The 16,819-nt window shown below is 46.0% G+C and overlaps 1 protein-coding gene across 1 annotated transcript; it reads right to left on the reverse strand.

The window, feature by feature from the left end:
* Nucleotides 1-1,373: 1,373 nt before the first annotated feature.
* MMP23B (matrix metallopeptidase 23B) lies at nt 1,374-16,228 on the reverse strand. The gene is made up of 8 exons (XM_074848455.1): nt 14,787-16,228; nt 10,683-10,828; nt 7,712-7,851; nt 6,344-6,511; nt 4,282-4,446; nt 3,485-3,595; nt 2,392-2,518; nt 1,374-1,801 (listed from the first exon to the last, which is right to left on the reverse strand). Exons 1-8 carry the CDS (start codon nt 14,955-14,957, stop codon nt 1,627-1,629), a joined length of 1,203 nt encoding a protein of 400 aa, XP_074704556.1. The 5' UTR covers nt 14,958-16,228; the 3' UTR covers nt 1,374-1,626.
* Between the last annotated feature and the right edge of the window lie 591 nt (nt 16,229-16,819).

Below are 16,819 nucleotides of genomic sequence, written 5' to 3' on the forward strand. Positions count from 1 at the left end.
TTACTAGTCTTAACTGATGCAGGATTCTTCACAGGTGGAGATCAATAACCCACTGAAAAGCAGGTGTTTTGCAACATCCCACAGAGTACAGGAAAGGAGAACCATTTTGCCATGGCCTGTGTGAAGCTCTAAAGGATTTTTACATGACCAATATTTTGTATTTCACGCTGTGCATCTTGCACCCTGTGACACTATTTCCTTCCTGGCTTCCTTGGTATTGATGCAGCCAGCGCAGACATCACTGGAAGATCCGTGGTCCTGGCAAAAAGAATTCTTCATCTAAGTTGGGATAGTGTTAGTGAAACGAGGAAAACCTAATGCTGGATTGCAAGGGAAATTTAATATGGTTATGAGAGATACATGTAACCAACTCCTTTTTTTTGTAGGAGGGAAATACCAGCTCTCCCTGAGTAGTGCAGCACTGTTTGGTTACTGCATCTCAGCTTTTATTTTGTCTCAGTTGTCTCTTTCTGCACAGAGTGCTTGCCTTTTATGATCCTGAGCTTAACTGTCCATGCAAAGATGCATTTTTGTTTTATACTCTGCTACATGCTCAGCTAACTGTGATGGTAAAACTGTCCTAGAACAGAGGAGAAGTTTACTGATGGCACCTTTCTGCGCTAGCACAGAGCTCTGCCTGTGACTGCAGTTTTGCTGGTGCTTTCAACTAGGAAGAAACTTGTTTCAAGAGGTTAAGAGGACAACTGAGGCTGAATCTCAGCAAAGAGCAGTGTAGGCTGCTTTACTACTGGGTAATCGTAGTGACTGTGGCAGGATTCCTGCTGTGGACGTTGGAGTGCACCAGGCTCTGCCTGCCACTGCTCCTGCTCTTCTGGGGGACCTGGCCTGCTCCCCTCCTCGCTCGGGGGCTGGGGCCAGACAGGGAGGGGAACCACCTCCCCTCTGCTGAAGGAGGCAAGAGGCTGAGTCATCAGACACTGAAAGGACACAGAATGAGGAGCTGCGGATGGTGGTACATGGGCTATTGGGGTAAGATTACACAAGTCATAAATATAAACAACAGAAAAGCAGTGCAGGGGGGTAAAAGATGTTCTGTGGATGTTTGAACTGAATGTTGAAATGTGGAATGCAGTAATTCGGGTTTGCTGGGATCCTACATCCTCCTTCTGACAAGTAATATTAGGTCTTACACTTTTTTTAATAAGTTCTTCTAGTGCTATGCACCAGGATCTAAAAAAAAATGACAGCAAAACTGAGAACATAACAGGTCATTTTCCTTCCACAATACCTGTGCCTCCATCGCCACACAGCTGAGCCGTGGATCTGTTCATCCCTGTGTTTGATGGAGGGTTATGGTCTTGTCTTCCTGCAGTCCGCAGCCATCCATGTAGTTTAACTGCAAAATCTGACGCTTTACTTTTTTCAAAAACTTTTTTTTAATTCTTTGTACAGCACATACTTGATAAAGTCTTTATCATTAAAACTAATTTGGGAAAGTTTTACATTCCAGTAATCAAGTCTCAGAGTCTCTGTTGCCCAAGGTATGGAAGCAGCTGATTGAGAAGTTCAGTTGCACTACTGGAGATTAAATATAAAATGCCAAAGAAACATTTTGAACTTGAAACAGAACTAGCAGTAAGTGAAGTGCTCAGTCCAGGGCCCTTGTTAGTGCTTCAGTCTGATTCTCCAAGAATAAGTAGTCAAGATTCTTTCTTTTTTCTTTACTATACAAGTGTAAGTTCCTTCATTAATTGCATTTGCAATGATGCTCATGTGATCTTCGTTTAAGGATAAGTAACCTGGATATGAGTATTCCAGAAGCTCCTTATCTTTATACCAGCTGTGGTAAGAAAAATAATAGAAATTAAACTACAAAAGGTCTAGTACCATGCAATATGTGTTAGTGGTTCTTTCTCATAAGTCTTGCTGAATAAGGGTACAGCACAGATGGGACTTCAACAAAACAAGGTTAAGTTTTACTGTGTATTTCGGGCAGATGATGCAGGCAGGACAGTGCCCTGCTGTGAGGAATTTAGGAGTTTGAATCTTACTGAAAGCTAATGGGAATTTTGGACCTCAGTCTAAATTTAAGGCTGTAGATTTTGCAGAAGATTTTGATTTGATGGTAAGAATCACCTTTGTGCTATATATGTGAATTGGATTTTATCCTTTTTCAACTCAGCTTGCTCGTTACCAATAGCTCTGCTCCCAGGCTAAAGCTCTGCAGTGTGATGGACAATATTTGCCCCCCCCTCCTTGCAGTTAGCCAGCCACCTCTCTTCCTACCCTGGGTGCCAAAAGAGACAGTGACATGCTCCAGGAGATAAACTGCATTCTTATTTACACTGTTCTGTCATCCTTCCTCGTCCTTTTCAGTATGTAGACTGCAACTTCTCCTAAAAGGACTGGAAAAAATGATAGAGCACTTACTAAACTTTGCCTTTTTTATGAATTATCTTCTGTCCACAGCGGAAGGTGACATTCCTGCCTTCAGAAACAGTCTTGGTTTTTGTCCTTGGTGGGGGCAGCGTAGGGGGGACCGTTGGAAATGGGAATTCTATCCACCAGAGGTGAGAGAAAGAAATGGCAAAAGGTAACTTATCTCGTTGTCAAGCTTTAGCCATTGCAAAACACTTTCACAGAATTATGTTATCACCTAAGGAACCTTAAAAGTGTTAATTTAAAAATGCCTCCTACTGAGCAATTCTTGGATAGACGTGTAACATTCGTATGCAAAGATAACAATTTTGTGGCATGTAAAACTGACAGATAAGTCATACATAGAGAAGAGTATACATGTAGTATATGAACAGTCCCCTAGAATATATGGGTTTGTCATTAGCTGACTGCATCTTTACATTAACCTCCTCTAAAAAATACCTCTGTCCTGGAGAAAGAGGTACTTGTTACACAGTACATCTTCCTAAGGTCAGCAGATTCTTAGCTGATTCTTAGCTTAGATTCAACAGCTGCAGCAACTTGACCTGATCCTGCATTAGTCCCTTATCTGGATTCATAAAACTGAGAGACTAGATAAGGTGATTAACACACTTTATCTCCTTTTCTGCAGAGCAGCTCTAGTCCAGCTGTGTTTGAGATGTCATTGTCTTATGTCCCATCACTGCATCAGGAACTGTACTGCATCTCTTCTCTCTGCATTTAACACGTCAGCATCTCCCTTCCCCAGCTGGGGCCAAAAGGGAAGCAGCACGTGCAGTCGTGTTTTCAGAAACTCCCCATCATTGGGTCAGTTAAACTAGAGAAGAATGGGACAGTTTAATGTTCTAGTCCACAAATGATGAAACAGAAAAGCTGCTTCCTAGGCCAAAGCCCTGATCTTGGCTCAGATACAGAGGCCAGTGCTGCTCTGCTGCTCGTTAGAGCTGGATGGGGCTTGTCACCAGCAGCCTCTGATCTCTAGCTGGGAATTACGATCCTGCCTGTCCCTGCAGCAAATGCTGCTTAACTTTTACTGCTTCCCTCTGTGCAAACCCCACCAAGAATCCCAGGAGAAGTCAGGTACCGTAGCAGAAGTCGCAGGTCGATGGGCAGTGCTTTTTCATCAACTTCCTGCGTTTCTCGCAGAAACCTTTTTGTGCCCATGATGGGCACATAAATAATCTGTCTTTACATCCTGAAACAGAAGGAGACAAGGCTTTAGAGGCATCAGGGTAGGCTGTTCTTTCTGAGAAACAAACTGATGTTTCACCCAAATCAGATTGTTCCATGGAAATGGCAGAGCTGGGACAGGAAAGAATCTACACCAGGAGTACAATAACTGGAGCAGGGTGCCAGTATTGTATGAGCAGTGGGTTACATACTGAGCTACTGTCATGCAGGAACATCAGTGATTCCAGAGAGCTGCTATTTCTAAGTCCTACACTAGGTAATAGTTGAAGAGTCAGAGCTTGAGTGAATCTTGCCAGAGCCCATTTGGTTTGTGGAGGGTTTTGGCATCATGTACTAATATATCTGAGTCCAGCCAAAAGAGTAATTAACAGCTGTTTGCTTTTCCCCTTCATTTGCATGTGAGCTTTTCCTTTCCCTTTGTGCACCTGATGCTTCTAGATGTGTAAGTGTGAGTCAGGGCTCTCCATGGCTAAAACTGGCCTTTTATTCTAATATAAGCCATGGTACAAAAGGCCCAAAGAGTCTGGGCTGGGGTGTGACAAGCCAGTCCATGAGCACACATGGTGCCTGTGCCTCCTGCTCCCCAGCTTACAGCCTAGTCCTGCCTGACCAGGAGGATCTAACACCACAAGAGCTCCACAGGGTCCAGCTGCCTTCAGGCAAACCTCTCCCCAGAGGATCCTTCCTTACCGTAAAGTCTGTGAATTCCCCAGACTTCATCTTGAGAGATGGTTTTCTTCCCAGTCAAAGTGGCGTTGATGTGCATGAGGGCGTTGGGGTTCAGGGAGTGCATGAGGCCTAAGGCGTGGCCTATCTCGTGAGCTGCCACATGCACCAGGTCTGTGAGCCAGACGCCTGGAAGAGAAACGGGAAAACCCCTGGGAGTGTGTGGCGAAGTACGTTTGCTAATCCTGGTGTAAATCCAGAGGAAATATTTTAACACTAGGACAGTACAGTCTTACCAAAGCTCTCCCCACTTTCATCATCTCTGTAGCTGCTTGGGTGCAAACAGACAAGCCAATTACTTCAACATGGTTCTAATTTCAAACAGCAGGACCCAGAGCAGCGATGCTGGACTACGGGAAGGCCGCTCCGTAAGAGCGATGTTTGAAATGAAGCCAAGTGTCCTGTGCAATACTGTCAGCTCCCTGCTGTGTTCCCACAGCCCTGAGCTGTGGAATGACGTCTGGGAAGCGTCTGTTTGGGAGCGAGAATGCTAGCTGCAATATTCCAGGCTGAAAGAGCCTCCAATTGACCTCTGCATCCCCCGTAGCCTATAGGTCAAACTCAAGTTTCTCAGTAGCATCCTGACGCCTGCTTCCAGCCGAGCTGGGTTCTAACTGAAGGGTGCCTCACCCAAGGTGTTATTACTGACACATCCATCTTGGTATCTTGCACAGGTCACAAGAATCTCACACGATTCCTGTGTTAAATGCAACTGCTCATGGAAAGAAAGCGTCTGAAAGGGGTAGTCTGCATGTGTGCTTCATTTATCAGTCCATTAAATAGGAATCCCTAGGGGGTGGATTTTTTGGGGGCTCTTCAAGACTGCTAAATCTCTCTGATGTGACTTGGAAGAACAATGGTTTTGTTCTACTTTGTTCCCATCCTTTATGCCGATGAAGAAGGCTAATTCAGCTTTGGAAAGAGAAGCAAACATTGTGAACGAGTAGTAATCATCTCGCACTGGCCCTCTGAAGGCAGAAGCATTATTACTCTCACAGCTGACTGAATTGCACACGGATCAACCGCAGGAGCGTTTCCATATAAAAGAATGGAGTTACACTGCCATGAGATGGTGGCAGAACTGGCACTCAGGACACCCATTTATTCCATAATCTTGGTAAAACTTCACTAAGAATCAAGTTTTGCAAGTGTCTACACTTGTTTCAACAACTGCCTGCAGAAAAACACAGGCTGGGAAAAGTTCCCTGATAACTCTCTAACTTTGAGGCATAGGTTTGTTACCGGACAAACTCGCTGATTGTTGTTATCCCGGACTTTAGAATTTTGATGGAGAATGGCATCTTTTCAAAGCTGAGTATTTTACAAAATGTAATCCGACCAGTTCTTTTCTTAATACATACTAACATTCGTGCCTTAAAAATCATCTCTCCTAGGTCTTTGTCCCCACATCTTATCTGTTGCTGTGCTCTGGAAAACAAGGAGGATAGGAGAAGTCCCTCTACATCGCCTAAAATCTCTCCTCTCTTTTTATTTGGTGAAAAGCAAAATTTCTTACTTTCAAAAAAAAGTACTGAGTTGGTCATATAATATGAACTGAATTTGCTAGTTAGTCAGAGACCATCTGCTTTTAATTTAAAGTCAGTTTTGATATTGCTTAAGTCAAGAAGAAAAAAAACCACCAAGCTGTAAGTAACACAGACATTTTTAGGTGCCCACAAACCCAAAAGTGACTACAGACCCAGGAAAACAAAGCCATAAACAGCCATGCCAGCAAGTTCAGGTAATAGATCATGGCCCTGCTCAGAGACGCACCTGCCTGGGCAGAAGCCAGGTGTAATTGAGTACGTGGCTGCACTATCAAGTAAGTCCACTGAACTATCCAGAAATGGCACCAAACACGGTTCCTTAGAGCAGCTCGGTCACACGACAGCAAGACCAACAACTTCCAAAACAACAGAAAATCTCAACTGGTTTTGGTGTCTCTTTCCCACACTAGATAAATCCCAGAAGAACTACTAAAATCTAAAATCCTACAGGCATTTATTACGTGCTCCCCAAGTGTTACCTTTTTTCCAGCTGAACCGGGTATTCCCCAATATCCAATATTCATGGTCATCAAAATGGATTTCCCCGTTGGGTGGGAAGAAGGCATGGGCAAGTTCCCCTGTTGTTCCATCAAAGCAGTGGTGAATGAGCGACTCCAGACAGTCTGTGTGATTGATAGAGTAGAAGCCTGTGAAAAGAGAAGCAGATTGAGTGTATCTAGCAGGGTAAGCCCACCCAGGACATGGACATCTGTAAACTTGGGGTTTACTAAAAAAATCTCTGATGCTATCCCACATGTTTTCCAACCTACAGAACCACAGAAGGAAAAATAAATGCAAAGCAATTGTCAGGACTGATGGCTACGTGATGCAAACTACACTCAGCCCTGTGATGACCCTGGATTTAGAGCTCTTTCCAACAGACACAAATGAGTCCACTTTTCAGAAGGGAATGCTGAGCTCTCTTTGCAACATCACATGGAAATTACTTTTTTTGGAGAGAAGCTGAACAGCAAGATAACCCCAGGATGTAATTGTTCCATTTGAAATGTAAATAAACAGATGGCCTTGGAGTCAGAGCTGCTGCTGTCTTTTTGCTAGCATGGTGACAGCATGGCAGCGTCCCCTGCATCCCCTAGCACCAGGCCCCCCCGAGCTCACACACGGCAGCAGGACAGCCCCTGGGGAGGCAGATCATGTGCTGCTGAGTAGCGTCACACAACACGAGTGAAGAGCACGTTGCGAAACAAATGGTTCTCTCACTATTGCTGCCGTCTGCACAGGAAATAATTGTTTCACACAGACCATAAATCCCAGGAAGAATTTACATCTGGGGTTGAGACAGCAGATAATGCCTCGGCACCAACATTTTTCTAGGCCTGAGAAACTCAGGAAGTAACTTCTGTACAGCAATACAGGGGCAGAAGGAAAGGGAGGAGAGAGAGGACAGAGAAATGATGGTGCTTCGACAGGATCAACAAAAGGGAGACTAAAACCATAAATGAGCTGGAAGCCGTCACCTGCTCTTTGGCTCTGTGTGACCTTGGATATGGCATTTCACTTTTCAATACTCCCCATCTGTGGAACAGAGATAATCCTGTCCCAGTGGCAGACTGAGGGTTAATTCTTGTCAAATACCTAAAGCTTCCCAACTGCAATTCACAGAAAGCATTAATTAGGATATTAACATCTCCCTAAAAGTAGTTTCTCTACCTGACCTAAAGGCAAACGATGCCCCAATGCCAGGAGCCCCTGCTGAGTCCACAGAGCAAAGGAGGACAATCTCCTGCCTCCCAACTCCTGGTTTACACACGGAAACTCTACAAGTCCCTCGTGGAGTTAATGCCCACAACAGCGTCCTGTCAGCGCAGGAGCCCACACAGTCTTACCTATTTTCAAGTCGCTAGCTACGTGGCGTGGCACTTCCCTGAAGCTGAACGGTGAGACTTCACTCCACATTCGGAACGCAGCCGCTAGGCCCTTGCGTGTGTCCCTGGCGTTTATGAGGTTTCTTGGGAAGGACAGGATTCTGTAGGGACACAGAGCAACTTCAGGAGAAGTTCCCTTCTCAAACATCAGCTGAAGGCTCTCAAGGCTGCATCAGACAATCGAGTCTTTCCATTCACTCTAATAGGTTCAAAACAGGAGTAGCTTGAACTGGACATTAAGAATATTGAAGAAAACCCCCACAAGGACTGATATATTACTGATATTCTTTACAATCACGTGTTCCGGACTACTGCTTTTGTCCCTCCTCAAGCACATCATTTTAGACAAGTTTCTCTTGGAAAACTAATTTTATCCTCATATCTCCCAGTCTGTTGTGCAGTGTTGCTAGAAGAGGAAACAACTGCATTTCAGCAGCAGGTAGCTCCTACTCCTAACACTTAGACTACAACGTATGTGCTCACACTGAATTATAATACTCTCCGGCAGAACTTTGGAAAGAGAGTTCCGAAGAATATCAAAGGTTTGACAGTATTTCCTTTGAAAAACGTTCCATCACTTGGGAGAGAGACTCGAGAGAGATTTTTGTTTAGGCCACAGGTATAGATACAGCTGAACTGTAAGAAAACTACTGGTGCAGGATGGCAGAACCCCTGTTCGTACCATGGAAACGTACAGATGGCTCCTAGAAACTTACCTTGTCCCAAAAGAAGATCTGCATTCAGGAAACTGCCTGAAGTGTAGCAATTGGGAAAAGTTGTGTATATTCTGCTATCCCCTCTGGTTGTTTTTTAGCTATGCTGTTTATGTTCTCCCTTCGTCCCAGCACATCCTAAAGGGAGCAGAAGGTTTCGTATCAAGCCAGGCTGTTAATGAGTGTAAACCTGGGCAGTTAAGACTACCATGAGGCTTAGCCTGTTTGGGATGAGCGTAAAGGGAGGTACGTTCTCTGCTCAGTGTGAAGGAGTCGGGTTGATGCCACCCACTCGTTGTCTCAGAGGCAGAAGGAAGCCCTGCTGTCCACCAGGACCAACATGTGCCCCTCAGCACAGCCTCACCCCCACCACCCTGCCAGCACGTAAGGCCAGGGACGGTTACGACGAGACTTCTGCGTAACTGGCGGTGTAACAGCTACCTAGAGAACAGAGGTGACTGCAGCATCACCCACACCTCACAAATTAATCCTCCCGGCCTGCATTTGGTGACCTTGAGACACTCCCCCTCCTGCTTCTGTCGAGGAGAAAGGGGATAGCGCAGAGGTCTCACAGACACAACTGCTGCTGTCCTGCCCACCCCGCTTGCCCTCCTCAGGCCTTACCTCAGGCAAACCCACTGCCAACATCGCTCAGAACACTTTCCTTGCCTCTGTGGTGGGAACAGAAAACTCTCCCACCCATCACAGCCAGGGTCTGGTCGGTTCTCCAGAGCGAGAGGGACCCTCACAGCTCCACAATGACACCCTCAGCCCAGCACCAAGGAAAAGCTGCAGCACACACTGCTGCTGCCAGAGGCCACTTTCCAGTGTTTTCAGGGATCCAGTGTCAGCTGCCATTAAGCCACTGTGGTTTAACAGTCAGCAACTGCAGCGCTTGAGAGGTCAGGCCTGGGGCTTGCTCTGTACTTCACACTCAGGAGTGGCTGGAGTTAGCAGCCACGTTAAAAGAACATTTGTTATCACATAAGAGACTGAAAAATCCTGGTTTGGCTCCTGTGTCTCCAGGAAGGTGCAAACTCTCAACCAGGAGTGACCAACGGGCCTTTCTTCAGTCAAACCTCGAGGACTCCTGCTACTCTGAGGTTTCCCGTTGACAGTCTGATTCTACCTGCCAGTGCTCATCTTACAAAATGGTTTCCAAGGGGATTCCCTGAACCCTGTTCTGGCTGAACTCAGTTTAGCTCTCCCAAAAAACATTCAACAATGCCATTAATACCTTCCCAGAGAGAAAAAGCATCTTCTAGGATGCTGCCACCACAGCTCATCACACTGGACAGTTTCAGGGGCTGTTCAGCCACTGGTAAAGTAAGAAGAGAGCTGCTCCAAGGCTGGACACCAACCAGGACGGACATTGCCTTACGCCAGCAGTCATGGTAAAGCCAGACAGCAGGGAGAAACAGTTCAGCATGAAAATCCATCGGACTCCATCAACTTTGGCCCTGAACAGCCTCCTTGCTGGAAGTAATACAGCACTACACAGTTACACTGCTCCATTGTATCAAAACCAGAGCACTACAGCTGTGTGGTACTGCTGAAATCCTGCTGGTTCTGAGCAGTGGTAAACCCAGCTGGAAATCAGTAATCTGGACAGCCACTTCTCCTTGGCAGAAACGTCTGAAAATATTCGGGTTGACGTTCGCTCACCCCAGAATTGCCAAGGGCTTTTTATTGTTTGTTTGTTAGCAATCTAAGAGTTGGCAATCCTTTCCCGAAGACAACAGGGAGAAAGAGATTCCTAAAAGCACTCAGTGCTAACAGAGCTCTGTCCTCCTGAAATCACAGAACCTTTCAACAGCAATTTCCCCTCAGTGATGATTTAGGTTCATATGGAACTCTTGAAAATACCAGCACGACAGAGTCCATATTCAATTCACTACTTTCTGACGGAAGTCCCTAGTTCTGGGAAGCCTATCTGTTTGAAACCAGAATCTGCCCCCAAAAAGTTAGTTTTACTCTACAGAGCCTCAGCACACGGCCACATGCGCTGCTGGCTCCTAATGCAGTGACAATGCTTTGCAGCTGAGGTGAAGTATTTGTAGAAATACTTCCTGCTTCAGAGTGGTGTTCGCAGCTATCCATTTACTTGCAAATGGATCAGCAGTATTCACGTGGTTAATGTCTGCACCCATGGCAGGAAAAACTCAGACCCCAGCATCACTTGGAGAACGCGAGCCCTTCGGGCTAACGCAAGTCCGTACTTGTATGTCAGGTTGAAGTGGTCCCATTTCAAGTGCCCCGGTGTGATCGTGTATCGTTTTCTCCGTGCTGGAGGCTGAGGTGGGAAAGCTGGACTGTGCAAAGCAGAGGCGCTCGCTTCACGAAGACCAGGTGATGTGGCATCTTCCTTAAAAGACAAAATAGGAGGTTGAAAGAGATGGGAGAGACCGCAGGAGTAAACAGTGTAACAGTGAACAGGGGCATCTGGGGAGCTGGTGCTCCCTTGGGGGTGTCCAGGAGCCAAGACTAGCGCATCAGCTGGGCAGCGCTTTGCAAAGCACGGCTCTTCCGAGAGTGCGGAACAAAGCCAGGACAGCAGAGGAGGGGCTGTACCATGAGGAGCTCTTGGGGCATGTCTGAGATCAGACAGGCAAGGAAAGGAAGGGAACAGCACCCCTCAACACTGGGTCACCGAGGATCGGTGCTGTAGGCTCCCTGAATTCCAGAACAGGGCACTGCAGCCGCTCCACTCCTCTTGGAGTGCAGCACAGACCCAGCAGAAATGAGGCCTCAGTAGGCTCCTGGCTACAGCGAGTGCTGCAGCTCTTCCTGGAAAGTTTTCATTTCCTTCTCACTTTGCTATTGCTCTCCAGCCTCACCACAGAAGAAATGAAATATTGGACAAATGAGAAAAACAGGCAACGCTTTGTGCAGAGAGCTCTTTATAAAGCTGCACTGTGGAGCTGAAATGCCTTCAAAGTAAATAGGAGCCCTGGAAACCCTGGAGTGCATTTAAAGCCATCACACAGTAAAAGACATCAAATTTCATGACAGGTCTGACTCACACTGTAAAAGCCTTTTAGTCCCGAGTAGTGGAGGTAAAAGAATGGGACCCAACACGTTCTCTGGAAGTCCACCCGCTCTGTCACCCCTAAGACACTGGATATATCCGGGTCATCTTTGCTCCAGAGGCACCAAGACACTTATCAGTGGTATGTATAGTGGCAACGTTACAAAAGCTGCACCAGTACGAGTTTGTTCAGCCTGACAGCACATCCTGCAGAAAGCAAGAGCTGTCTTCATTTTACTCATGGAAGAGCTGAGGCTCTGAGAGTCAAAACAGCACATCCCTGGTCCTACAGCAAGCCAATGGCAAGGCAAGCCAAGAAGCCCGAAGCAACAGCTGCCAGCTCCTGCCCAAAGCACTGGCACCTCTCCATGGCTACAGCTAGTCATGCCTGGTAACAGGCTCAGGGACTCTGTCCTCACAGGAAACCAGTCTCATTTGCTCATGCCCATGAGCCATACTAGCTTCCACCTTGTTCTAATCTCAGTATCTTTCTTTCCTGGAAGGACAGTCTTTCCTCCAGCTCAGCTGTGGGTCTGGCTCACAATTTGAAATCAGCAGAGTCTTTGAATGTAAGGAATGCAATGGCCATAGAACATCACCTGTGAGACAGAGAGATAGAATCAGTTAGGTTGGAAAAGACTTTTAAGACCTTAAGAGTCCAACCATTAACCCAGCACAGCTAAGTCCACCACTAACCCACGTCCCTAAGTGCCACATCTACACGTCTTTAAACACCTCCCGGGATGGTGACTCCACCCCTTCCCTGGGCAGCCTGTCCCAGTGCCTGACAACCCTTTTGCTGAAGGAATTTTTCCTAATGTCCAATCTAAACCTCCCCTGGCACAACGTAAGGCTGTTTCCTCTCATCCTTCTAAGCTGCAAGCCTTTGTCAGGGTATTTGATCACATTTCTGGGAGCCTTCAGATGCCAATTTGCTCTTGAAAGAACACAGAGGCTCCCTTCTCCCTTTTAACCTCTGTCACTCTGCTGTATTAAGGGGTCTGGCTGAGGAGCCCATACTGTTTGGTTTGCTCAGCTCAAGGCCCAGCCCCTTCTTTACGTGTGATGCAAGTACACTGGCTGTTGTCCCTCTCCTTTTACCTCTAGTGGTTTTTACCTCCGATTCTACTCCAAGAATGCCATCTTCCCTTGATGTGAAAGGGAGAATTTGCATCCTTCTGAGCAGCACAGACAAGGTGGAGGATCAGCTAGCCTGTGCATCAATGATCTGTTGGAGCTGTAAGAGAAGCCTGGAGAAGATCAGCTCATAATTACAGGATAATAAGGTATTTTCCCCTTTTTTTGCAGTTCTTTCAAGTAAGGTAGAAGTAGGACAATCCCTCCTGACTTTGTAGGATCCCTTGCTGCTACTGGGGCTGATTCATTCTGGCATCAGTCAAGAATAACCCAGGATTGCTAGTACTGTGAATTCTGTCACTCTACAGGCTCTGACTCAGGAGGCCTGTTGACTTACGGTGGGATGAGGGAAGGTATTAACGCTCTTCAGTAGCTGTCTGTCCTTGTGATAGATGCTCCCGCCCCTTCACAAAGCCAGCAAAACACGCAATGCCTTTGCTTTCCAGCCTAAGTCACAGCCCAGCAGGCGCCGTGTCCGCTGTACGATACAGCTCAGTGTGTGAAGCTGCAGAGGCTGAGCAACGGGCACTGCCCATCTGCCTCCTCTGCTACCGGGCCACCAAATCATACCAGCACCAGGTGAAATCCTGAGGCTCTTCTTAAAGCCCCCTGGGTATCAGCAAAGGAAAGTCAGAGAGTCAGAAACAGCCTGCTGGCTTCTCTTTCTACAAGGAAAGCTCCTGCAGCCCCAAGGGAGAAAAATTATCGTCTTTTCTACGGCCATTGAGCTTAAAGCCCTAAGGTCATAAGTGCTGAACAAGCAAGAGGGGGCTTGGAAATAAATCTGCATCCCTAGTCAGCTTATCATCAAAATACAAACCAAAGTAAGGGTGACTCGGGCCCATCAGCAATCACTGAAACCTGTATCTGACCCAGTACCTAGATCAAGACAGGTGCAGAAGGCTGAGTTCTCTTGCTCAAACGTTCCACTCAGCCTCTGTTCTACTCTAGTCTTTGTTCTACCTACCACTGGTGCCAACAGGATGCTTTTAATTAAGAACATGTTGCAAAATTAATTGGAGAAGGGTGGGGTACCACACATACGCTGTGGCTCAGAGGTAGGATTCTGACAGAAATGGCATGACCTAGTTAAAAATTTCACAGTAAATTTGGATGAAAGGTTCTGTCCGGATGCCAAAGAACCAAGACTATGGGAATACTCAGAACCAGAGAAGAGGTCAGCCCCTCCCAGGAGGAAACCCATCTGAGTGTGGGTTAAGGTCTCAAACATTCAGAAAGCTTGGGAGGTACTAGGAGGACATGTGTTTGAACTCTCAACAACTACAACAGACACCAACTATGGAAGGATAAAGGCGGGCACTGGCCAACGTCCCTGCTCTGCATTATTCACCCTGTGCAGTCAGACCACCATTAATTTACTTCACTAGTTGTAATGAATGTAATTCACCCCCCTCCCTCTCTCCCAGTCATGCAGTTCCCCTCTCAAACTAAACAGTAACAGAACTCTGTGACTTAGCACCTATTAATAAGAGCCCTGAGCATGTAGTGCAAACAAGGGGTGCTATTGCCAGGATCTTCATAAACACAAACAACAGGAGAGGATGAGACCACTTAGAGAAGATTGTTTTTTATAAAATTGAAAGCTAAAATTAAGCAAAAAGGCAAAAATTAAGATCAGCTTCTAAGAGTCCCAGAGCCTTGCTACAGTTCCCCCCGAATACCAGTCTGTCCCAGCGTAACGGAGGGACCTTGAAAGAGAGTTAATATCAGCTAATTGTTTGTGTAGGTCCAGCATTAACTCCCAGTTTAGCTCTCTCACCACGAGCCCTCTGGAGTTCCTAGGAAAGCTCAGCTGCTACAGAAATCAGAATATATGCATGCCACATCATACTAGGCTGGGAAAGCAGGGGTACCAAGGGAGAATGACCCAGATCTTTTGTGCATTCACCATTTGGTTGTCTGCAAGCTGCATACACATCTCTAATAATCTCATTCTAACTGGATACATAATTACCTTTTAGGATCCTTTGCAAAAAGGGACTCAGCCATAAACAGATCCTGTTGCCTTAACAGTTATTTCTATATTGTTTAGATTGCTTCGTGAACGTATCTGTCTTCTAAAAAGAATACACAAGCACATGTATTTGATATCCCCACTCCCATTTCAAGCATTTGAGAATTAGATCCTTTCTCCTACCTGACTTTTCTGAACTGCAGCTCCAGCTGGATCTCCCGCAATAGCCAGCAAAGCCACCACAGGGAATATGCATAAAAATCCCACAATGGTTCTACAGCCATTGCTCTTTTTCTTGTCAACTGAGAGGAAGCTCTTCCTTCTGTTTGCAGAAAGTTCTTCTACTTGATCCATGTCGTTCTTTAATACTTTTTAGAGGGAGATGTGACAGACACTAAGACATTCTCTTCACAGAATGCATTGGTAATCCGCTTGCTCACAGTTGCATTTGGAGCATTTGTGAGTAGCCCTGCAGTTACTGCCAAAGTTGTGCAGAACCACTAGAGTTTCAAAAAACTCTAAAAAAATAAAAAAAATGTAGACTTTACATTAAGCCTCTTTAAAATGTGCCAGAGATTCTCTCAGCCTCTGCCAAGTGGTATCATATTACTGCAGCTGAAAGTTGGGCTGGCGGAGGAAAAGCAGCAGTGAAACAAGCTGGGATGGACATGCACTCTTTTCTTTAACTGTCTATAATCAACAGAGGACAGATCTGCAGTTGTCAGCTTTATGTAATGAAAAAAAATTGGGGGAGGGGGCAGAAAAAGGAATCCAGAAGCCAGCATCACGCCCTTGGAATGTTTCATTAGGGATGCTTAACGCTAGAAGAGCTGTCATTTGTCAAGGGCTGTCTTCAGGAGCAGAATGAAAAATGAGATGCTGTGAGAGAGCAGGGAGGGCTTCTCTGCTTAGGAAATTCTGATCAGGGAGTTTACAAACTCAGATAAAAGTAAACATCAACTCCCTCTTCCATGAAACTTGGCAAGTGACCTGCAAACTTCTTGTGTACTTGGGAGCTACCCAGTAAGGGGCTGTGATGCTGAGAAAGACAACTGTTTTCAGAATCATACTGATCTTGGGTACCTCAGCTTGAGCACGTCAGGGTCAGTTTGTCTTACGCTGTTCGGTTCTTTAAGGCATCTCCAGGCTGCAGACATGAAGTCAATTCAGGACTTTTTAAAAAGCTTACTCAGAAATTCTCAGGTTTTCAGAAATAGCTGCACTCTTCTGTCTGGTCACTGAGCGCTGGCTACTCAGTGCTCCCGAGGTGGGGTGTCCTCGGCTGAACAGTTCTGAGCAGACAGAGGAAAAGGAACTGTGCAATCTAGTTTCACAAGCAAATGGCAGGGAGGGGGTAATTCTATTGCCAGCCAGTATAAAATACTCCTAGGAGATATCCAAAGCATTTGAAAGGTTTCAGAAACTTCTTGCACTTTTAATACTGAAAATGGTTTAATCTGAATTTCTTTTCCCTAGTTCATAATCACGCTTGTGACATTTTATAAGTTTCATGTATTTTCCGATTAAAGCTGGCCTGGAGCTTTTAAACAACTCGGAATAAATATGACCAATGAGTCCGTGCACAACTTCATGAAAATCTTCTTTTTCAGTTTCCACCAAGCTCCACCCTGGAGAAAACACATGCCTTCTGCAGAGAGTGGACAAAGTACAACATTTGTTCAGGTACCAGGAGAAGGATAGAATAAGGAGTAACATGAAAGGAAGTTACAGATAGAATTACAAAGGAAAGCTGGAACTAGGAGGAAGAGAAAGAGCAGGAAGCAAGGGTACAGAGCTGTAACTCCTGTGGACCAAAGCAGTCAACTGCAGCGGTCCGAGATACTGGCTCATCTCAGCTGTTAGCTGCAACGTGTGTGAGCGCTCTGAAATCAACGTTGGGAGCTCCAAGGAGTGCTGCAAAGGCACCTCTGTTTGTGGTTTAAGCTGTAGACCACAGCACGAAATGAGAAACTGGTAGCAACACACTCCTAAAGTTATCAGTGTCTCAAGTCCCCTGAACAAGTTTCTGTGGGAGTCTGTAGACGAGAACACATCTGCAGAAAGACTGATTGAGAAGTGAGTCTTGAAGTAAAAACCTGCCTTGGAACGGGGCTCAAAAACTTCAGCCAGGAGCTCTTCTCCAGTAAAGCAGTACTGGCTTGAAAGAAAAATTCTGCTAGCAAACACCGTGCTGGAAGAACACTGAGTTTCAGTTG

This window comes from Strix aluco, chromosome 22 (assembly GCF_031877795.1).
Source record: "Strix aluco isolate bStrAlu1 chromosome 22, bStrAlu1.hap1, whole genome shotgun sequence".
Taxonomy (NCBI): domain Eukaryota; kingdom Metazoa; phylum Chordata; class Aves; order Strigiformes; family Strigidae; genus Strix; species Strix aluco.